General features: G+C 38.9%; 1 protein-coding gene across 1 annotated transcript in view; it reads right to left on the reverse strand.

Annotated features, from left to right (window-relative positions):
• Positions 1–23,975, reverse strand: part of CAMKMT (calmodulin-lysine N-methyltransferase) — a 303,792-nt gene that overhangs the window by 51,869 nt on the left and 227,948 nt on the right. The window contains exon 4 of the mRNA XM_054687773.1: positions 1,954–2,014. Coding sequence (XP_054543748.1) covers positions 1,954–2,014 — 61 coding nt within the window. The remainder of the gene's footprint in view (positions 1–1,953; positions 2,015–23,975) is intronic.

Genomic DNA, 23,975 nt, shown 5'->3' on the forward strand with positions numbered 1-23,975 from the left:
TGAAAATGGCCAGAGAGATATATATGTTACAAGAACAAATTGCCATCTGCAGTAAGAGCGGCGCTACCAGGAAGTTGTAGAGACACGACTGGGCTACCTCATGTCGTTTTGCGTTTTAAAAATAATTATGAAATAGAAAAGTCACAAAGCAGGCAAATCAGTGGGGGTTCCCTCATTAGTGTTCACTGCAACATTACCACCGCTGAGCTGCAAACCTGAGAGGGTTCCCTTTTTTTCCCTTGTCAATGGCACTGTCTTTTAGAACTAAACTAGCTAGAGTAGCGAAAGATAATTGTTAGGAAAGGATAACACTGTTAATCCACATTCATTCCTTCAAAAACAGTTAGACAAGTAAATGAAGAATATACATGAGTGTGTCTATACCTATATTATAGTCACATACACACAACACACACACAAATAAATTTAATCTTGGATTTAAAAAAAAATTCTAAAACAAACGGAAACATTTTTGGAAAACTGAACTGCCCCCATCAAGAACAATTACACAAAGAGCATTTAGCAATTAGCACTTAAATCACAATTGACCCCCAACACAACACAGTGAATAAACAATGCAGGGACATAATATGGTTAAGCCAGCAAACCCGGGCTAAGGTAATGACTGGGTTCTGACTTCACCGCTCAAAAGTAAAGTGGCTCACAGTTAAAGCTGACAGTCTGGTGTGGCACTCTGCACTTAGCTTCCTCTTTGTGCCTAAATATCAGCCCTCAACATGTGACATTCTCGCCCTGGCCCACTGCTTGCTGATTGGAGCTTGGTCAAGCTGAAGCAGAGCAAGATGAGCAAATGTCAGACTTCCAGGGCAGCTCTGCAGCCCAAATGTGAAACTACCCTGTCCTTATTTTATGTTTCTATACTTAAGACTGTTTCTTCTTCCCTCTTTGGGAAGTTTATAACCTCAACAGGGAAAAAAAAAAGCACAATTAAAAGAGTGGGGGAGAGAGAAAGAAAAGGAAGGGGAGAAGAAGACAAATAAGGACATTCATATTCCAAAATACACTTAATGAGTATTTAGTTGCTCCAAGCAATTATAGAGTGGTTGGTAAATATGGACCCACAGAGCTTCAAAAAATACATATTATTGACCCAATCTTGTAAGTACATATTGTTAAAACACACACCATGATCACTAATGGCTTGCTTGGAATCACAATGGGCAATTCAGAAGCATGTATTGGATGACTTTTTATAAAATGAGAACCAAAAAGAAAAACCTATATTTTCTGGGTCTAACCAAACATCTTAAGAATTTTTAAATAAAAGGTTTTTTTCTTCTTTTTTTTATATCTCACTCCTGGGTTGCAACTAACAATTGAAAACATTTATTTTTAAAAAAGGGGGGAGGGGGGGGAGAAAAAAAGAAAGAAAACATTTATCTCCATAGCATGAATCTGCAGTAGTAATTTATATTTTACAAATACATATTGTTAGGTATCTAAAAATACCTTTAAGACCAGGGGTGGAATGGCATCCTTAAATAATAGCTGGTGGGGTACTTATTTCTCAAATATCCTGTAGTGACTTCCCTAGAAGTTTAAAGAATGTCTTTATTGTTGGGTTTGTGTGTGTGTGTGTGTGTGTGTTTTGTTTTGTTTTGTTTTTTTTTTGACCTTCACAATCAGTCAAGATTGATTGGAGCTTCACTTTTGTTTCCCCCAAATCAAAGTAAAATAAAATGCCTTGAGTGGAAATCAAAAGCCTTTGACATAAAGCAAAAAGCTTGCTGTGCAATATTAGTACCCAAAGGCCATTCAGATATTTTTTCAGAAGCAACATATTTGCACTATGAACTTCCCCCCTTTCTGTTTTCTTTTCTTTCTTATATTTTTAATAATTTAATGTGAAAAACATAATCATGGCAATCTTTAATATGCAGATACAACAACCATAAGTGGCAAAAAAAAATTTTTTTAAGAGTAGCTTTGTACCTGAATACATTACTATGCTTGAGGCAGTAGTAAGCCAAAACCTCTTCAGAAGGCCAGATACCTGGAAAACACAAGAGGATAGACTTTTGATTACAGAGTCTCTTCTCAATCATTCTCGAGTCATTCTGTTAAGAAATGGTTTTTAAAAATAATGTTCACTACAAGCTACTAGAACGTAAATCAAACTTAAGATAATTATACTAGCAATGTCATCATTTGAGTTTCTTTTGTTGTTATTTTAATAGTGGTGAGAAAAATTGTCCCTTTCTCAGAAAAATAGTAAAATGTCCCAAATAAATGCTGCTAAATTTTAACCATAACAAAACAGCAAAAACAATTAACAACCAAAATTACAAATAACAAAAGTTAAATTTCAGTGGTATTCCAGTGGATATTCATCTAGTGCATATGAATCTTTTTAGTCAATTGACAGAATCAGCTGAAAACCTACTATATCACCAGTCCCTGTCATGCAAAGATAAATGGAAAAATTACTTGTAGGCACAAATAAAACCACTGGGGTCATTACACCTTTTTGTTTGATTCCATTCTAATATTTTTAAAATATGTACAGGTTGTTTTTCTGCTGTTAAAAATCAAAGTGAACTCTAAAATTGAGGAAATTTAATTTTTACCAGCTTGGGCACATCTTTAAATTTATGCTATGCACTAAATACCACAAACGGGCATTTTCTAAAATTATCTTCTGTAAAAATTTGGTTTATAACACTATGTAATTTAGGGGAATAGGCTCACACCTCCTCAGATATATGTCCTACACCACACCTACCATAAGAGATTTTTGCTTAAACAGTAAACAAACATACCTGTAAATTGAAGCTTCTAGTAGGATTTTAAGTGCTTTTAATTTTTTTCTTTACACTTTCTGTATTTTCTAAAAATTTTACAGTGAGTATATATCACTGTTATAATCAGAATAAAATGTAGTCTTACAATATTATGTTTTTTCCAAGTGGTCAGACTCAAACATCAGGTAGGGCACCAGGCTTCCATGCCTGTGAGGCTGAGAAAGCCCAGCAGCCCTGGGGAAAAGCAGAGAATGCTCGCCTGAGCACTAAATACTCTTCTAAGGGGTCTTAATCAAAGTTAAAACCATCTAGCAAGATTTAATTTTTTTCTCCCAGGTGCATCTCCAACTTGGAGGAGTAAGACATTTGAACCTTTCAGAGAAGAGCATGTTAAATAAATGGTAAATAAAATCCTTAAAGAGACAATGGGTAAGTGTGTGAATAGCACAGAGATGACCAAGAGCATTTGCTGCAGGAAATACCATTGGCCATTCCGGTGTAGCCAATAGCTCAGCCTCCAGAGCACTTCTGCTAGAAATGATAGTTTGGAGAGAAACAAGAAAAATCAGTAAGAAGTGTGTGCAGTCCTTTTTAGGAACAAAGTCAGAGAGGCAGTGAGTGGAGGGAAGCAGTTAAGATCACAGGTATTTTGGAACCAGTTTCTCTGGCTCCAGTCCCAGCTCCTAATTTCCTGAGTGACCGTGGACAGGTTACTTAACCTCTCTGTGCCTCAGGCTCCCCATCTGTAAAATAACCTAATTGTAATATCAACTTTACAGGATTGTTGCGAGGATTAAAATGAGTAAAACACATGAAATGTATTTAGAATAGTTCCTAGCTCATAACAAGCTCAAAGAAAGATATAGTTGTTGTTAATGTTATTCTCCTGCAAAAAGGGATAGGAGAGTAGAAGGGAGAACAACTAAACTCAAAACAATTATTCCAATAACCATAATAGAGCGAGCACCTTTTTAACCTGCCCCTACTCACGAGCTTTGGCATAACCTCAAAGTCCTACTATCTGGCATACTTTTACATTAAAAAAAAAAAAAGTCAACTCTACAGGGCCTCCCTGGTGGTGCAAGGGGTTAAGCACAGCACTATGAAGCTACCTGCAGCCTCTGCAGCATGAGTTCAATCCCCCTGCTGGCCAGGGAGCAACCCACATGGTGCAGCAGACCTCTTCTGCCTGGCCTGCTGCTCTCCTCAGCAGTGTACTTCGGTCAGTCTGCCCATTCTGTTCCCCACTCTGTCTCTGGTGAATCCTCCCCCCCAACCCCCCTTGCATCTCTGGCCTGTACCCCAGGTCTTGTATGCATAAATAAATAAAATCTTTAAAAAAAAAAACACAAAAAACCCCAATGCTATAAAGACTAAAGTACATAATAAACTCTCTGAAGGAGGAACCAAAGATAGTGTTCTACGGTAAGTGGATATAATGACCACAATAATGAATTTCTTTATGCCTTTAGTAGGTAGTTTTGAGGTTTAAAAAATAATAATAGGGAAGTGTGTTTAACTAAAATTCAAGACTTGATTAAGGACAAAAATATGACTTCTAAAATGCATAGTCTTTTAAAAATTTTATAATTATCTCAAAAAATTTTATAATTATCTCAGAGGTTGACTTTAAACTAAGTTAAATATTAAAAATGCAAAGAACAAAGTTAAAAAATATTACCTAAAATTTCCCCAGTAGTATATATTCACTGTTAACAATTTGGACATAATTCCAAAAACTCCTTCTAGTATAAAGATATTTTATACAGATGGGATCTTATCATGCAGGCATTCAACAATCTGGTTTTGCTCCCATTCAATATGGAATGGATAGGTTCCCATGACAATAAAAAATATACTTTACCTGCTTAATTATTTTTATGATTTCCTAGATGTATTGAATTTATTGAATCATAATTTGTTAAATCAGTTTCCTCTTGTTATCTAAAGTAATTTTAAAGTTTCTGATATTATGAGATTATAAAAAGCAGTACAATAAAGACACGTATTTTTTAGCCAAACATGTGATTTTCTTCTTAGACATGGGAAAGATGCCAAAGATTAATGCATTTCATATTGTTACATACCAAATAGTCCTCCACAAACTACATCCCCCGTGTGAATATTTATTTCCTCAAAACCCTGCCAAAGTAGAGTTTTGTCAACCTATTTTATTTTTGCTCATCTGTTAATTTTTCAAAAAGTTATCTTACTCTGGTTTGACTTCAGATCATATAAATCTTTCACCTTTTTGTAAGTTAGCTCAGTGCCAGTCAAAACCATTAAATACTACTACTTCACACCCTGGCGGGGGAGGAGTTATAATCAAAAAGTCAGATAATAGCAAATATTGGCAAGGATGTGGAGAAATTATGTAAAATGATTCAGTCATTTTGAAAAACCATCTAGCAGTTCCTCTAAAAGTTCAATGTGGAACTATCATGTGACCTCACTTGTCTACTCCTAGGTATAAACCCAACAGAAAAGAAACACGTCCACACAAATATTTGTACATGAATGTTCACAGCAGCATTAATCACAATATCCAAAAAGTGGAAACAACCCAAAAATCCATCAACAAATGAATGGATAAGTAAAATGTGGTGTGTCCATGCAATGACAATTATTTGGCAATAAAAAGAAATAAAGTCCTGTTCCACACTTCTGCATGGATGGAACTTGAAAACATGAGTTAAGTGAAAGAAGCCGGTTATAAAGAGTCACAACATTGTGGTCTTTACATGAAATTTCCAGAACGAGCAAATCCATAGAGGCAGAGGATGGAGAGAACATTGTTTAGGGCTGGGTGGTAAATGAGGAGTGACTGCTAAGACTAGAAGGTTGCTTCCAAGGTGAGGAAATATTGTCATGTTGATTTGTGATGGGGGTTGTAAAACCCCGTAAATACATTCTAAGTAACTGGGCAGACTGCACAGTCTGTGGATTATATTTCAATTGAAAATTTAAGAAGATTTCTCATTATTATTTGTGGAACTATAATGGTCTTTAAAAACAGATTTGATTTCTATAGAAGATATACTTACACATAGTTTGAAGAGTAACTGACAAATAAGGGATCAGGGAAAAATAATAACAATAAAAAACACAACACAACAAAACAAAAATAAACAGACAACTATAAACCAGAGACGTTCTGCAGGGGAGGGGGAGGAAGAGGGATCAAAATGAGGGCAGAAGAGCACAAGGGACTAGAAGATTTTTATTCAGTCTCAAATTCCAGTTGTCAATTTCTCCTCTTGGTACATTCACTCACACCAGGTAGGCAGAATTAGCAATCTCATGAGAAAGTCTCCCCTGGTGCCTACTGACCTGTCCAGGCTGTGGCCCCTATGCCTGGCACACAGGCGGTAGCCTGGAACCAACCTGCACTGTGATTCCGGTTTCCCTTTTTCTGTGTTCCATCTCTTGTTTCCTTCATTTATTGCCTCCCTTTTTCTTGGTTTACTTCCCCAATTCAACGCATCACATCCTTCCATAGCATCTTAGAATAGAGTATATGGGAAGTAAATGTCTATGAACTTGTATGAATTTCAATCTGGGGAAACGCCATTTGCTTTGGTTCTTGAAACATTCCATCGATTATTTCTTTATCTCCACTTTTCTCTGCCCTCATCTCTAGAACTCTCATTATTTGGATGTTGAATTTCTTGAATTCATCCTCTAGCTACATTTCTCTTCTGCTTTCCAACCCTTATTGTTTTTCTACATTCTTGGACATTTCCTCTACGTTAGCTTACAAACCTAACTACTTTTCTTTTAATTTTTACTATTGTTGATGGTAGTTCTCTGGCTATTTCTTTTCACAGAGCATCCTATTCCTGTTTCATGAATATAATATCTTCTTTTAGCTAACTGAAAATATTAATGATAGCTTGTTTTAAGCTTTCTATCTTTACAAGGTCTGTTTTCCTCATGTTGCTTTTTTTGTTACTTGTCACATTAAAAACTTTTCTCAGACATCTGATAATTCCTTGTTGCTTGCTTAAATGTAAGTGTGGAAAGATAAAAACTAATTGGAAGTGACAAGGACTGAATGAGGGAGAGAGGAGGGCTCAGTCTTCAGTGTAGGCCCTCCTTTTGCTTTTAGTATGCGCCCTGATTTCCACAGTGTAGGGTGTCCTGCAATTCAAAAACATTCTGTTTAACACTCTCCAGAGAATAAATATCCTCCTCTTTTATTGGGGCAAAAGAAAGGGGATATACCAGCATGGAAAGTTCTTAAACAACTTTCAATCAATCCTTCTCATTTTAGTTCTCTTAAATTCCTACTGTTAGAATTACTTGGAACCTTTTGAGGTTCAGAAGTATAAATTGGATTGGTTCTCAACTTTCCCAACTGCTGGCTTTCTCATATCTACTGAGTCAGTGACTTCTCAACCATTTGTGTTCCAGGTTCCAAAATTATGTTGTATGTTCCTTCATTCTATCATCCTGGTAAGTTTATGTCTTTAAACATTTCTTTAGGTCCTCCCTGGTGGTACAAGCAGTTAAGACACAACCTGTAATCTTGTAGGGGTCTATCAACCAACAATAGGAATTTCCATTATATTCTTGACATCACTCAATGAGAGCAGAGTGCCCAAAGTGGCAATGATAGTGAAGAGGAAAAAAAAAAAAAGCATCAGAAACCATTTTAGTGTTTTATCCTAAATAAGTTGTTCTCTATAACACAGGTCACGGATTTGGACACTTCCTTAAAAGTTATTCAGAGGCATATAGTTTCCTATTCCTTAGCGGCTTCCTGTATGATAAACTGGATAAACTTCATCCAGTGAGTCTACATAAAAGCATTAGCTACCCAAGAGCTCTATTTGGAAGAATAATACTATATTGTATTTGGGTTTCCACGGTCATTTGGTTTCATTGTATTTACTTTTAAACAAAGCTATGCAGATGCTGCTGTCAGAACTGGGCCTGTTGAATCTGTTAGACTTCAGAAAGCCAGTCGGTGCTAAAATATGAGAAACTAGCTGTCTACATAGCAATAATGAGGGTGAAAACTGACAAATGTGATCTATTTCATGTATGTTACCACTTTGTGTTTGTTGTTGTGAAGTAATTAATAGTTTCTAATTCTTTAAAATGAGAAGTTGTGTGGTTAATCTGGAAACAAACACCTAAAAATTAACTGTATATAGATGTTAAGAGACGTGAGTCTCCAAAGATCAAGCCTCCTTTTAAATCACTTTTATTTGAAAGCTTTTTGCTTCTCCATCATTTGTTTTAGACAAAGTCTTGAGTTTTTGACAGATAACACCCAACAAGCACTGCCACTAGCTCCCTCCCCTCACTTGAATGGCTTATGCTTGTCCCAACCCCTCCAGCTCTCACAGGAGAAAGACTTTTTCTGTGATCACCTGATGTCCACCCAAGCAGCAGCTTACTCTATCCTCCCCCAACAAACGATCATGTCCATCATAGACGAGTCAGAAGTAAGGACTTGCTCAAACCTGAGACTCAAGTAGAGAGGTGAGCACAACCTTAGCTAAGCCATTGACTCTTCTGGAAGAAGCAATGCATGGGTGGGTGTTACTAAAAGGAAAAGCTGAGCATGCTGGAATGGGCAGGTAAGGCTTTGAACTGTTTCCAGTGTTTGCACTCTGTCTCCTTTTCCTTAAAGCAATTTACATGGCTGCTTTGTCATATGAAGTGTCAATCCAGAATGGAAATCTGTAAGAGGTCTACGGAATGCTCCATAAATATTTATTGGGCATCCACTATGTTTCAGACCCTGTGGATCAGCAGGGAATGAGACATCATGGTCACTGGAGCTTCAATCTAGCTAGAGAAAGAGACATTAAATAAATAATTACACAAATAATGTCCATAACTATAATTATAACAGATGTTGCATAGGAAAAATAGAGGGTGCTTCCTAGAACTTATCACAGGGAAGGTGATCTGGTCAGAGGGGAGGCTGGGAGAGGCATCTATCAGGGAACACTTCCTTGTCAAAATAGTATGTAAGCTGAGATCTAGTGGATGAAGGGCCAAGTAGAATTCAGGAAGAAGGTACAGGGTAGAAGGTGTAGCCTATAGAAGGGGAGTCCCATGAAATAAAACTCTGAAGAGGAGAAGAGATGGATGTTCCAGGACTGGAAATAATGTCAGTAAAACTGTGGAATAAATAAGAAAAGGAGGGAGTGGTATAAGATGAGGCTGGAGGGGTGGCTAGGGACCAGATCCACAGATTCAAAGGTCATGTTAAGAATTTTTAATTCCACCTTAAAATAAATAATACGATTTAAGCAGTAGAGCAGTATGATCAGATTTACATTTTAGGTTATTCTGGCTACTCTAAAGAAAAGAGATGAAAGGGGATAAGGAAGACAGGAGGAAAGCAGGTAGGAGGCTACTACAGTTACTTAGGTGAGGGCTGGTGATGACTTGGGTGATGGTTAGTGGAGTTGAAGAAAAGTGGAAAGATCTGAGCTGTATTTAGAAGGTACAGTGACAAGACATCAGTTAATTAGATGAAGGGGGTGGTAAGAGAGGGAAGTGTCAAGTATGACTTAGGTTTATGGCATGAATAAGTGGGTGTTGATGCATATAGGATTTTGTTCAATTTTATATGAACTGAGGAGGCTGAATTCATGGTGAAAAACACTAGCTGGAGGCTTGGGGTCTGATTCTGGTCCTGCCATTAACAATTGTGTGATACTGACATGTAATCTAGCCTTTCTGAGCTTCGGTATTTTCATCTGCAAAATGCTAGACTTGGGTTAGCATAGGTCTGGGGGCCTCCAAGCTCTAGAAAACTATAGTGAAAGCAGAAAACAGACCTCATGCACTAGATTTCAAGTTCAGTTTGAATACTTGTTCTGATGGTTTTCTGATCTTAGACAAACTACTTCAACTTTTTAAACCTCATTCATTCATTCATTCAACATATAATTATTGACAGCCTGTTCTAGGAGGATACAGCAGTGATTAAAACAAATGCCTTGCCCAAATCACCTTCAATAGGGACATTACACAATAAATGTAATAATTTTTGAGAGTGATTAATGTTTTAAGAAAATAAAGCATTTTAATGAACTAGAGAATAACTATGGGGATGACGGTATTGCTCCTTTAGCCAGCATTGTTGGGTAATGCTTCAGTGCTTTTAGTTGCTGGGTATAAGCAACTTAGAGCTATGTTGTGAGAAGTAAATGAAATAATTCGTGGTAAGGCACTGAGTATCAGGCACATAGTCAATTTTTTAATAATGTTAGCTGTTGTTTAATAATGCTGCTGTTGCCATTATTATCATTTCCACATGTTTCTAGCCAGCGGGTTTTATCAACCTGGATTAATCTTTATGATATAAAAAGATATAATCATCCCTAATTTTATCATCCCTAACTGATAATCTGCAAAACCTAATCGAAATGAAACTTTGGAAAGATTTGTTCTAGCTCTGAGAACTTTGAAAATCAATCCTAAATAATACTTGTTCTATGCCTGTCCTCCGGCACCAACTCATTAACAGACTCTGAACAATAACTTCTTATTTGCAGGTTTCCCAGAGTCTGTGGAGCCTGGTCACATGGAACACAGGCAAAAGGTACCGTCCACGCAGCCCAGTGTGGCGAACAGGTGGGAGCTTGCCCTATGATATTCTTTTTATTTTTTGAAAGATTTATTTATTTATGCATACAAGAACTGGGGTATAGGCCAGAGGCGCTGGAGGTGAGAGGATTCACCAGAGACAGAGTGGGGAACAGAACAGCAGACTGACTGAAATACACTGCTGAGGGGAGCAGCGGGTGAGACAGGAGAGGTCTGCTGCGCCATGTGGGTTGTTCCCTGGCCGGCCGGGTATCAAACTCATGCTGCAGAGGCTGCAGATGGCTTCATAGTGCTGTGCTTAACCCCTTGCACCATCATGGAGGTCCCTGCCCTGTGATATTCTAATGTTCACTGCCCTCTGGCTGCTGCCAAGGTGATATGAAGCACATGAGGAAACTAAGGCACGAGGGAATCTTCTCCTGAATCAGGCAGATATATTGTCACAGAGCTGGAATTTGAACCCAGGTATTGCGATTCTAGCCCCATTATTCTTAGTCTCCATGCCATAGGCCAGAGGAATGGTCCAAAGGAATCGTTTGTCGATGTTGCTTCTCCTCTTATTTCTGGAAAAGCCAAATGACCTCAGGGGTTGGGAGGTGGGGAAGGGGTAATGAGCAGAGAAGTGAGGGGGCACAAAAAAAATTACCCAACTACTTCAACGATACACTCTTCTAGGACTACAAGATGGATTGGTTCATGGGCATAATAACAGTGCATTACAATTCAAAACTTAAATTTTAACTCAAATATCTATTAATGTAATGATTGTGAGTTCAGGATGAGAAGAGTCCCCGACTGAGGCTGAGAGGAGAATCTTCAGAGAACATTCCCCAGACACCTGTACATGGGGATTTTCAGAGCAGAAACTGGGGAGGAAACTAAGTGACAGATGAGGAATAGAGAGAGACAAGGACGATTCTGAAGCACAATGAGAAATAGGACTACCCCACGGCCACAGCGCCCATGGCCCATACAGCAGAGAAGTGAACTTCGAACACAGCTCTGAGGCTTATTAGCTTTGTGACCTTAGCAGTCCCTTAAGCTTGCCTCGAATCAACTCCTTATCTGGAAGTCATAAGCTGCCCATAAATATAGATGTGAGGATTAAATGAACTAGAAGAATACCAAAATAAGTGCTCAGTTTTTGCTGAGTGTTTGCTATTACTGCTATTATCACCATCACTTACTCATCACTTGCTACTTGGCAAACACTGAGCAGGATATTTTATATGGCTCATGACCATATGGAAAATAACCCCAGAAGGTGTGCACTATCGTTATGGTCAACTAAGGGTCACAAGGAGGAACAGGAAGCAAAGAGAAGTTAAGTGGAAGAGCCAGGATTTGAGCCCACACTCTGCAGGTCTAGTGCCCAGTGTCTTGACCACTATACGTTATTGTCCCGACCCTGGGGCAACTGTTTCTAGTTCTAATGATTCTGTTAACAACTATCTTGGACACTTTTGACAAATCATATTTGGACCCAACTTCAAGAATAAAATGGAAGTATTGAACTGATTTCTGAGACAAGGGCTATAGATCATCATAATTGTGCACTGAAAGCTAAAAAATCGGGTGTGGACTCTGACTCACATTTTGATGAAATTCAAGTAAATAAAATAAAATATCTTATTTGAACTAAAATCTCAAGTTTAACCCTCTACGCAGAAATATTTTGGATAAGATTCAAAATGGTCATAGAATTCAAGTCTTCAAAACCAGTCCCTTTTACCTGAATTATAACTCCCTCTGTCAATTAAATTCTCAGCTTCAGAAAAGAAGTGTGCTACATCTACATAATCTAGTTGTGACAGCTTTTTATTTAGTTTATATGCAGATTAATAATAGCCAACCTCCTCGATTTTCCTTTTCAATACTGAGTGCAGTTCTCAAATATATATATATATATATTTTTTTTTTTTAACCTCAAATATATTTCCTCTCCAGGCAATGCACAGGTAGAATATCAACTGTATCTGGGCCTCCCCTAGTGGCGCAGCGGTTGAGCACTGGGCTGCAAAGCTGCCTGCAGCCTTTGCAGCGCCAGTTTGATCCCCGGCCACCGGCGAGGGTCCCACATAGCGCGCAGACCTCTCCTGCCGCACCCACTGCTCCCCTCACCAGTGTACTTCGTCAGTCTGCCTGTTCTGCTTCCCGCTCTGGCTCTGGTGAATTCTCTCACCCTCCCGCACTTCTGACTGTACTCAGTGCTTGTATAAATAAATAAATCTTTAAAAAAAAAAAAGGAACATCAACTGTATGCTTTCCTGGCCTGGGTGAGAAAACGCTCTTGTTCCACTGGTCAGAGAGGATGGTAGAGAGTGAGAACAATTATTTCTAGGGAAGGAAGCCCCAACAAATCAAACCAGAGAGAAAGCAAGAAAAAAGAAGAAAAGAGGAAGCCTTTCATTTTTAGTTTTACTCTGAGTAACATTCCCCCAAGACCTTGCTGTGTTCAGTGTCATCAGAGTGGGGTTCAGACCATCCTGGAAAGTGATCACCCTTCTTTTAAAATTGGGCTAGGCTGTGTATTGAAAAGTCATGAAGCACAGTAGTGCATCAAATGGAGTGGAACAAAGAACAAAGTATTTGGCATAATTGTCATTGTTCCTCATCCTCAGTATTGAACCACTTCACTAATACACACACACACACACACACACTTGTGTGGCACTACAGAGAAGAGTCAGGAGAGGCAGGTCCCCCGGGGGTTACCTATGATTCATGAATTTGATTTCTAAAGCAGCTCCCTGCCTTGCCAGCCAGTTTCCTCCCACTTTTAGGCAAACACTGTAACTGAATTCCAGACAAACCAGAAACCTGAATTCCATGTGGAGTGGATGCTCTGCACATTTATGAAGCCTCCCTGGAGAGAAAATGGCATTGAGGAGGCACATGATATGAGTGCCAAAACAGGGCGTATTTATTAAACCTCCCTAGTACTAGATTTGCTAGAACTTATTTACTTAGCAGCGTTGTCTGCAAGATACACACCCCAGCATTTGGGAGCTGCCTACATCCCAAGTTCCTCTTTTTAGAATCATATGAGGAAATGGGAAGGAGGATGGACAATCCTGACAGCAGCAGTCACCATTAGCAGGTTCCAAAAGACAAACACCATTCAGCAAATTGTCTTGGAAAACAAGGCAGCATCTCACTGAGGTCCAGTCTAAACCTGCTTTAAGCAAAATCCACTTGCCATCCTATCTCACAGTAAATGTAAGATATTCAGGTTGCAGGGAGAAAAAAAAAAAAGGGGGATGACACTTGGCTGAGAATCTCAACCGGGCAAAATGACCAGGGCTCTGTCCTTTCTGTTTCCCAGTTCATCATTATTCATGGGTATGAAGGAAAGACGAAGGTCTGCTCTCCAGAAATTTCTGCGGTCACACAAACTTGGGCGGCTCACTGTGGCTTACATGGAAAAGTAGTGCAAAGCACCTCTAGGCTGCACACACAGCAGTCCTGCTCTGTCAGGACCATCTACGCACAGCTCCAACCAACTTGTATGATTGTCTTTAACACTTTTTTTTGTAATTTTTAGAGAAATGAATTTGATTTCATTTTCCTTCTCCAGTTTTCAAATAGTCATTAAAAATTAAACAACACTGGGAAAAGGCTTTTGTGATTACAGCCTCCATTCTCCTGCAACAAACTGGATCTATAAATTTACGTACCATTGTAGATGTAAATTACAAAATTTATATTCAACTATATTAAAACATCTATTCCAAAAATGATTACCAGTTGTGAAAAGCAGACAGGCTTATCACTTGCTGTCAGTTGTTCATGTCTAGTTAAGCAATAATGTGCTAAAACTGCTCTTTTGTTTTGTGTAAGAATTTTGGCAATAGAAGAAATGAACACTCGGTTAATAAAAACTCAGGCTGCTTTTTGCTTTGATGGAGGAAGCAGCTGCCTGTTTTCATTTGCTGCAGAGCAGCAAAACCCATCAATATAATAAGCAGCTTAGATGCATCCATCCACAGCATCTGTAAGGATATAGGGCTATTCGCTCAAAACCAATCCCTGGTTTAATTTTAACAAAGATGTGTCTGACATATTTGAAAATGCATTATAATAGGTTTTGAAACATGAACAATTTCTCTTTCTTTTAAATACTTTTTACAGATTTGAAAGGTTAGTATACATTGCTGAATGATTGAAATGATAAAAACCGGTCCAAACTGTGAGGCCATCCTAAAACAAGGGCAGGGAAGAGAGCAAATCGACAGGCAGTTATTTGGTTCCCTTTTCAAGTGGAAGTGATTCATTTGCATGTGATTTCATTCATTTATTCATGCAAACAAATATTTACTGAATCATTACCATGGACTAAATTAGGCTAGATACTGAGGCCATGTTTCCTACTCTTAGCAAGTTTATTCTTTAAGAGAAAAGACGGATACAAAAACATAAATAAAACAACATAGTAGCACAGTGATACAGATACATATTTTTCTATTACTTTATTAAAAAAATTTCAAACAGACATAGACACTGTGGAAATTTAGGTAAACTGTGGTAATAAAATAGTGTCCTCTATTAAAGTCATATACTTTATTAGACATAACTTAAAGAAAACACAATCTGATTTTAAAAATTGAATTATGCTTAAATTACATGTCAAACTGTTTACTAATGAAGCCAAAAATTATCATACTTTGGAGAGAAAGTTTTAGGATTTTAAGTTATGTTTGGACAGCCTTTAATTTTATAGAAACCATTAGATACTTACATGATCGTGAATAAATGACATGACAAGCATAACAGAAAACATAAAATTTCAAGCAACTTAAAATATGAGACAGTATGTTTTGGCTAGTAAATGTGCTAAGAAATTATTTATTTTAGTGCTAGGTGGCATTCCAAACAGTCAGATAATTCTAAATCTTCCTGTTTTTCAATTCAATATCAGATAAATAAGTATCTCAGCACAATCAATCCAGAATCTCTGATGATACATGTGAACGTAGGGTTAGCCATCAACTTCTCAGAATATCAAATTTACATGAGACTTCATTGGTAGTAACATTAAGAAAATGCTTCCATAAATGAAGAGCTAAGTGCTTCCTTATTCAAACTTGCCTACTGTAAAACATGCATACTTGGTTTTAAAAAATAAACTTTTTATTTTGGAATAATTTCAGATTTACAAAAAAGTAAAAGTTGCAAAGATAGTACAGATAACTGAACATCTGTCACCTAGTTTCTCTCATTGGTAACATCTTACATTTGCCAAAACTAGGTGACATTGGTACATTAATGTCAACTAAATTCATGTTGTTGTTTTTTGGTAACTTTTTTTATATTGAGGTAACATTGCCTTAAAAACTATATATAATTTAGGGGTAAAGGTCCACACCTCTTCAGATGTATGTCACCACACCATACCCACCACCAAAACACCTATAGTCCTTCACCAGAGACCATTGGGCCTCTCACCCCCTCCCTCTACCTTCCTTCCCTCCCCCTCTAACAGCCTCAATTCTGCAGCCATATTTCTAGAGCTTGTTTTGGTTTAGTTTCATCTGTTCCTTTGTTTTGTTTCTTTACATTCCATATATGGAGAAAGACAGATACTAGATGCTTTCACTCATGGGTTTGTTTTCAATGGAAGGGTTCTTATTCAAGACGAGGGTTGATGAAGGTGTCTGTCAGAAGGCACAAATTAAACCTAAAGGACAATACTAGCATCAATCAGACCTTCCCTTCATTTTCTTCCTTCTTAAGTTACTCTAAAGAAATTCGCATCAGATTTAAGATATAAGACACAGAACACATGTACCTCATGTGAACCTAAAAAAAAAAAATCTGACCCCATCAAGTGAAGCTTTGGTTCCCCATTCTATTGTTGAGCAGGAAGAATATTATTTCTAAGTCATTATTCACATAGAAATTCTGATTGCCCCTATTCAATTAATACTTTCATATCACAGTGTGATATGGACCTTATAACCAATCTTGCGGCAGCATGAGTTAAGAACCACAAAGAAGTCAGAGGTCATTATTTTTCACACATTCAGAGTATTTATAAAGCATTCACCATGCACCCTCTCCCTCTCTGTGCTTGCTCCCTCCCCTCCTCTCCTGCACCGCCTAATGGCTGTGCACAATGCTTCCAGAATCCTGCAAAGATTCATGGACTGCATACTGGTTAATGATGGACCCTTCAATAGCAAGTTGGAAACGATGCCTTTGGGGAAAGTCTCTCTAGCTGCAGCTGATGATTGCTATGGCCTGAATATGTTCCCCCCAAATCCATACGTTGAAACCCTAATTTTTAATGTGAGTATATTTGGGGAAAGGCCTGTAGGAGGCAGTTAAGATTAAATGAGCTCCTAGGGTGAGGTTCCAATATGAAAGGATTAGTGTCCTTATAGGAGACTCCAGAGAGTACACCCCCACCCCTAACCCTGTGCTGCACAGAGGTCCTGTAAGCATATAAACGGTGGCCCCCCCCACAAGCCAGAAAGAACAGCCTCAACAGAAACTGATTATGCTGATAAACTTGAGCTTGGACTTCCAGCCTTCATACCTATAAGAAAATAAATGTCTGTTGTTGAACCCAGTGAGTCCATGACACTTAGGGTAGCCCCAGCAGATCAAGATAGTGCTCAAACCTTAGTGCCTAATATTTAGGGGTATTCTCCTTCTCTAGCCCCAATACATTCTAAGCTGAAAGAACTCCCTCCCTACAATGTAGACAGGGCCCACAGAACAGACAGAGCATAATCACGAACCCAGCGGAGCTCTCTACTTTGTCCATTATTTTCTTTCCTCCCTTGATTCTTTCCGTTTCCCCTCTACCCATCTCGTCTTCTTGCCTCCTTTTCACTTTAGTTCCACCACAATTTTAACTCCCTTTTTCCATTTAAAAGAATTCATAATAGAAAAGCTAACCTCATTCAAACTCTGATAAAAAAAATTTTGTTGATACCACCTTCAAGGCTTTATAAAAATATTTTGATCTGCTTCGTTATGCTGTCTTTGAACATTATCTCCTTGAAGGCAGGGAGCTCACTGCTGCTCTTCTCTGTGGCATGGTTACATGATGCATGTGAGGGCATATTGAATTCATACAGAATAGCAGTGAAATATTTTAAACTGGAACTCACAGCAATAAAAAAATGAATCTTTTCTTTTGCAAGATCGATTTGCTAAGATTTATATGATGCATCTACTCAAAATGTGATTCTACCTATAAATGCAATCACAGGTCAATTCTTGTGTGGATAACTTTCTAATTGCACTCAATCCACTTTCACTGGCTTTCTTATCTATATCCACAATCTGCAGAGCTGGCAGGACAATTATCACCAGAAGACAGGATAGCTGCTCTGGGGAGTAGCTGTCCTGGGTCTGAAAGGTGCGTGCTTACAAGTTTCCAGGCCAGCAACAAAGAATCCACATTCAATAGGCCATCTTTCTCTCCATCAATCCGTTTGCCTCATTCAGCAGAGCATGTGTCATGGGTGCTCATATCTGGGGCTTATCTGTGGAGATCTACAAACATGCAGGTCTCTAATCATAGCAGCCTGGAATGAGTCCCACAATGGGCCCTTTAAGTGACTTGAGATAGAGAAAAATGATTCTCTGTGTTGCTTTCTCTCTTTTTTTTTCTCCTTTTTCTAGCCCTTCTCTTTGCTATGATAAAATTTGTAACCTTAACCCATGTAGCAAAGTGTTTTCTCTGAGAATCACAACTCCTTGAGAAGGACCTTCAGAATATACTATTTAAACTGAACTACTGCTCTGATCTTGACACCACAATTATCTTTCTGTTGAGAAAAATACAAAAATTCTAGAGCTGTTATATTGTTACTGGTCCTTTCACACCAGGACACAAAAGTGTTCTTAAGTTGAGATCAAAGTGCAGGGGCTGAGTTGTTGAGGAGCGGAGAAGTCATCATGATCTCTATGGACTCACGCTGGACTCCTCAGGACGGAAAGCAGATTTCCTTCTCCCCCCAGGAGCATAGGGTTCCCGTTATCTCGCACTCCATCAGTTCGTCTCTCTGGCCCCATCCTCCACAAATAATTGAAAAACTGGCTTCACATCCAGAGCATCGTATTTAAGGGGGAATGTATTTTCAGTCTGTTTATGTTGCCTAAGAGCGTGAAGAGATTTTGGCTAAGCAAATACTACCTAAGTTTAAATTCCTACTGTAATTGATTGGAAAAACAATAGCCTTTGGAAGACTATGAAACAGTATTGACATACCATGAGACTAGTTAGTTATTATTTTTCACGGCCACCACAGAGAAATTTCAATTCCTGAAATAAAGCCTGAAGCATTAGGGAGCTCGCTGAGCATGTTGCTGGTGAGTGGCCAAGTTTGGGTCAGAGCCTTAGCTCCCTCAGACCACACCTCGAATCTCTTAACAGAGTAAGAGACCTGAACGATAGTGTAGGAAAAGCATCATGATTTGAATTTTTATCTTGTGGAAAGATTTTACCCTCGGGTAGAAACCAGTGTTTAAAAATCCAGAGTCACACATTCCAACTTCAATGTATTCACAGGCTCTTAGCAAATAAATTTAAGTCCTTTCGGTTTCCATTTCTCAATAAATAGCTTTACAGAAACACTCATTGTCTCGGAACCATGCCCCAACACACTGGCGGGTGGACAAGCATATAGATATATTCAGCTGCAGCTCAACTAACGTTGGAACCTCTGAATCGAGGCCAGGAAGCAATGTATAATCTTCGGAAATGGTGACCCCTTTCTCTAGAATTACAATGATTATGTGCCTCGCTTTATAAAATTGGGCTTCTGTTTGTTTTCAGGAAATTTATCATCCAAACAGTCATCATTCTTACTTATTCAAATGTCTGTGTGTAATTTGTCTTGCAATTAAGAGTTTGTAGCATATTCCAACAATTCTTTTAATCACCAGCATTCCAGTCATAATCAAAGAGTAATTTTTTATTTTGCTGTGTCTAAAAAGGGGAAATCACGTAATATATACAGTTTTCACACACACCCCAGTGCTGAGAAATGTAATTTTCTGTGTATTCTCTTCTAAGAATATTTTCGTTTCTGGATTGTCTCTGCACTCAGGAACAGGATTGAAATCTCTACCTTGGTATTTGTCTGAGACTGTGATAGCTCAGTCGTCTGCCGCCAAATGCCAAGATAGGGGGAATCTCATCATCCAGAGACCAGCTGCATGATGGGCAGTTAATAGATATATCAAACCTTAGGATATATGCTAAGCTGAAGAGATGATTGGTTGGTTGATACACTGATTGATTAGCATAGGGAGAATGGGTTTCTTCTTGACAACCTAAGATTATGCTTCAGCTAAGCTCAAATTGCTTACACCTCTTCTATTGGGTTTAAAATTACAGTCCTGTCATCTAAAATCTCTCTTCAATGAAATTTTTACCATATATAAAAATTAAAGGGAAAAAGAAAGTAGGAGCACTGGATAAGAGTAAATGGAGTAGATACATTTCATGCTACTGTTGTTGATTCCACTGGGGAAAGTTGATATGTAAATCCCCTTGAAAAATGTTACACATCTCATAAATGATTACTGAATATTATACAATAATTCAAGGGGAACAGTTCTGTATGTTAAAGTCAGTGAATGCTTTATATTCAAACACATTAAAGTTACATCTCCTCTATATAAATATGAGAATTAAAGCAAAAACCCTCTTAATCAGGCTTACTTTCTAGGGCACACAGACCCTGTGCATGGACTTTAATATTTCTAACCGCTGGCATGCCTTTCAGGGGGAAGGGCAGACTTAGGGAGACTGAGGATTAGCTTTGTTTTTGAAGCAGCTTAACACAAATAGCGACTTCGTTAATTAGCACTAATGATCCTAAAGATAGTCACATGTACATCTTGAAATACTTGACTGTTGTGCCTGTTTTCCATGGGAGTGGAAGCAGGTATGCATTAAAGTGAAACAACACCAGGAGAATGAAGGAAACACAACCCTGTTCTATCAAACTCGAAGCTGACATTTAAGTGGTATTGAATAAAAGTCATCACGTCTTTGCACAAAAGGCCCGCATTTAGAGCTCTACAAATGTCTGATATTCTTAGTTAACAATAAATTCATTGAACCTAAGCTTGGTTTATGAGGTGCTGTGTAAAGATTGCATCTTGTCGTTCTCTGAATTATCAGAGACTAGTTGCAGAAAGGGCTTTGCGCTCTCTTCCCTTCCTGCCCAGCCCCTCCCCCACCAAAAAAAAAAGAGAAAAAAAAAGCTGGTCAGCTTTAATTCAGTACTTTGAAGAACACCCCCTCCTCGGCCTGAGCAAATAAGGATTTGGTTGCCGAATCACACTGGATAAGTGGTTCATTGAGAATGTTAAAATCTGCATTAATAAATAGGACTGGGCTGCTCGGATTTTCCCTCTTCCTATCAGCTAGGAGCGGTAGGGGATCAGCTGTGACTAAAATCCCCAGCTGAACAACCCACATACAACTCAGTGAGCAGACTTAAAACAAGGCCATTTATTGGTGACTGTTATGCAAACAAAGCGTCCGAGTCTTAGAAACAGATGTCAACTGAAGCATATGCTTACTGTAAACTGGAATTTGATTCTCTTTATAAAAATAGACATAAATGGGCCTTCAAAACGTAGCCTGCCTCTTGTTGTCTACCATTGCCTAACTTGATTCAGCCTAAAGCTTTTAAAGAGATGAATAGACTGATATGTGAGGGCAAAAGAATAAAACTTAAAAAAAAATTAAATTGGAAATAAATGATAACATGTTGGAGCAGTTCCCAGAAGCAATTTTACAGATTTTTCTCTAAAAACACAAGACAGGAAGTTAAAAGCTTAGTGCAGGTCACCCATGGCATGTCGAGTTATCATTTCCTACCACTTAGGGTGGAAAAGAAACTCTATGTTCCAGTGGCAAGTGTCGTAGCATGTACTTTTTATCCTCCTCGCTCTTTCTTTTTCTCTCTCTTACCTCTTCTCACATCTTGATGTCTTTTAAATGTCACTTATTTTACATGAGGCAGTTGGTGGAGACATGAGTCAACAGCAATCAGAACCATTATCCCCCGCAGCGAGTCCTGGTCTTAATGCATTGTGACACCTTTGCTGGCCAGCCACCGATTTACCTTTCTGCTTCTTAGGGAATTAAGTGGCATCATGTGAAAATGGTTGTGATATGAACAGCATGGGCATAACTGGTATTAAATTTACCTCTCAGCCTAAGTGAATTTTCCTCACATGTGACTAATCAAAATGAAAGCTTGTGGACCCAGGCTGAGCCGGCCAGCACTTCCCCACCCCTGGGACCAGGGCTATTTTGTTTTATCTCTTTGTACAAGCTGGCAGAAGTTTAAAGTGAAGGGGATAATCCAGTGCTGGTGTCTTTATGAAATAACATCCTTACATGAAGAGGCTTTTAACTGTCTGTCGCTGTCCTCTCAAAAAAAAGAGTGTGACAATCTCATTTTGCTGAGCACCCTCCCATGAAAAGGGAAAATAATAGCCGTGGCCGCCATGGCTAGTACTGACCTTACATGATCCATTATCCACTAAACACTTTAAAAGTCAGTTTTACATACACTGCAGGGGGAAATGAGAGAACTATCACAATCATTTTCACTTTAGTGAATTTGCCATCCATTTGAAGTGAGTCACTTGATATCCCAACACATCCAGCCAGTGTCATAGTACAAGGCAAAAGAAAACATAACTGACTAAAAGATGCCAAGCACAGACACACTGGCACCCTAATATTTAAGACATTTGCTAGGGGGACGGCAGTCCTAGCAGGGCTTTGTGTGAACTGCCCGCAAACTTAACCATAAGAAAAAGAACAATCAAAAACTAAGTCCTTCAAATTTTTAGAAGTGCTTGACATTCCTACAAAATGTTTTACCAACCACTTAGCAGAGATCAGTAGGTGCCAAAGGAAGTGCAGGCAGAGCAATTATCATCCTGCACAGTCAGCCTGATGCTTATTCACAGACAAGAGTGGTTTGCATTCCGCCATGAACCAACTGTGCATGTTGCTGATAATAGAGCAGAGGTATTGCTAAATTGGTACTGAAATAGCATACCTCGTTTACTTCCAGCAACTTATTTGTGGAAGGCAATGAAGGCTGGAATATTTTCTCGTCACTACAAGAATACTCAACTCATTGTTAACATTAAAATTAGTTTTCTGACATGGCGCATGCCATGCATTCACTTTTCCTTAAATAGGAACTTCCATGCAAGAGTAAAACACTGATGGCATTTCTTTCCCCTTGTGGATAATGCATTGCTTCATTAATAAACCATCTAGAAGCCTGATTGGTAATCGGGGTCTCGGCCACTTTACAGTTCTTCTTCACTCTGAAGTTCGAGATTCTTCCTTCACTTGGGTAATACATTTATTCTTGAACCCTCTGCTCTGCAGCAAGAACAGAGTGGAAAGAGACGAAAGAGAAAGAGAGAGAGAGAGAGAGAGAGAGAGAGAGAGAGAGAGAGAGAGAGAGAGAGAGAGAAAGAGAGCTGAGAGTGGCAGAGGTACAATATCAGATACCGTGGCGGACAAATCTTGAATCACACTCATAAGATTTCATTTTACTAGGTTAGGGTGCAAAAGGAAACAGCCAGGTAAATGGTCGCAATATTCTTAAGAGAGTTGATTCATACTCCCGCTCCAAAAAACCTGAAGTTTGAATTTTTGAGTTTATCCTTTCATGCTGAACTCCCTGACCTAACTCTAACAGCCAGTTTATTGGAGATCATAATGGTTTATTCAAAAGCGTTTGAGGAATCCGATTCATAAAGGAACGGAGGAAGATTCTGTTAAAATCCAGCCTGCTGCTGGCTTCCTGGAGATTTTCAACTCAACATGGAGACTAGAGAACTAAAATTCTTAAGCAAAATGTGAGGAAAACAGAGTTTGAGGCAAGAGAGTTGTGGGTAAATAAAAATTAGCAGCATAGCCTGCAATTGTCATGAAATATGAAGAGAACAGCAAAGACTGCCATTTTTAGGACTCAGAAGAGAGAGCTGAGTGAGAAGGTAAAAAGGGAAGGGAGGTGATCAGAAGAAAATCTTAGAAGGCCACACATAAACATTCACACACTCTTACGCATGAGAGGAAAATGAAACACAAACCATCGGAGGAGAGCTTGGGAACTGCTGTTACCCGCTGAGTGCTGATGTCTGTTTTTGCTGAGTAAAACTTGCTGTACAAAAGAAAAACAAGAACACCCAAGTAATTGGGCTTAGAATCTGATTATGTGCTTCAGGAATGAGGCAAGAGTAATGACTGCAACCCCAGTGTTTGGATAGATTGGCTGCCTCAGACATGCCTGAACTACTGCCTGGAAGCTGGAGTGTGAACCAAGGGCGGCCCTGCTGCCCGGGATGCGGAGGAGCTCGTGGCCATGCTGGCGGGGGCGCTGCGACTCACAGATCGGGCTCTACCCAGGTGTCCAATACAAGATGGGGACCTCATGCCACCCCCATTTCCACTACCTACTGGCTTATCATTCCAAAACACTAAAGGAAAGGATTGACCACAAGTGTGACTTTTTTTTTCATAGCTATTAAAGTCTTTCTCCTAACGACTCAAAGATTGTTTGGAAATGTGGTTGTTGTTGCTGTTGGAATGGGTTTTCTGAGCCCCAGCCACCCAACTAGGAAAAGAAT

This window comes from Talpa occidentalis, unplaced genomic scaffold, assembly GCF_014898055.3.
Source record: "Talpa occidentalis isolate TD23 unplaced genomic scaffold, MPIMG_talOcc4v2.1 talOcc4.5, whole genome shotgun sequence".
Classification (NCBI taxonomy): domain Eukaryota; kingdom Metazoa; phylum Chordata; class Mammalia; order Eulipotyphla; family Talpidae; genus Talpa; species Talpa occidentalis.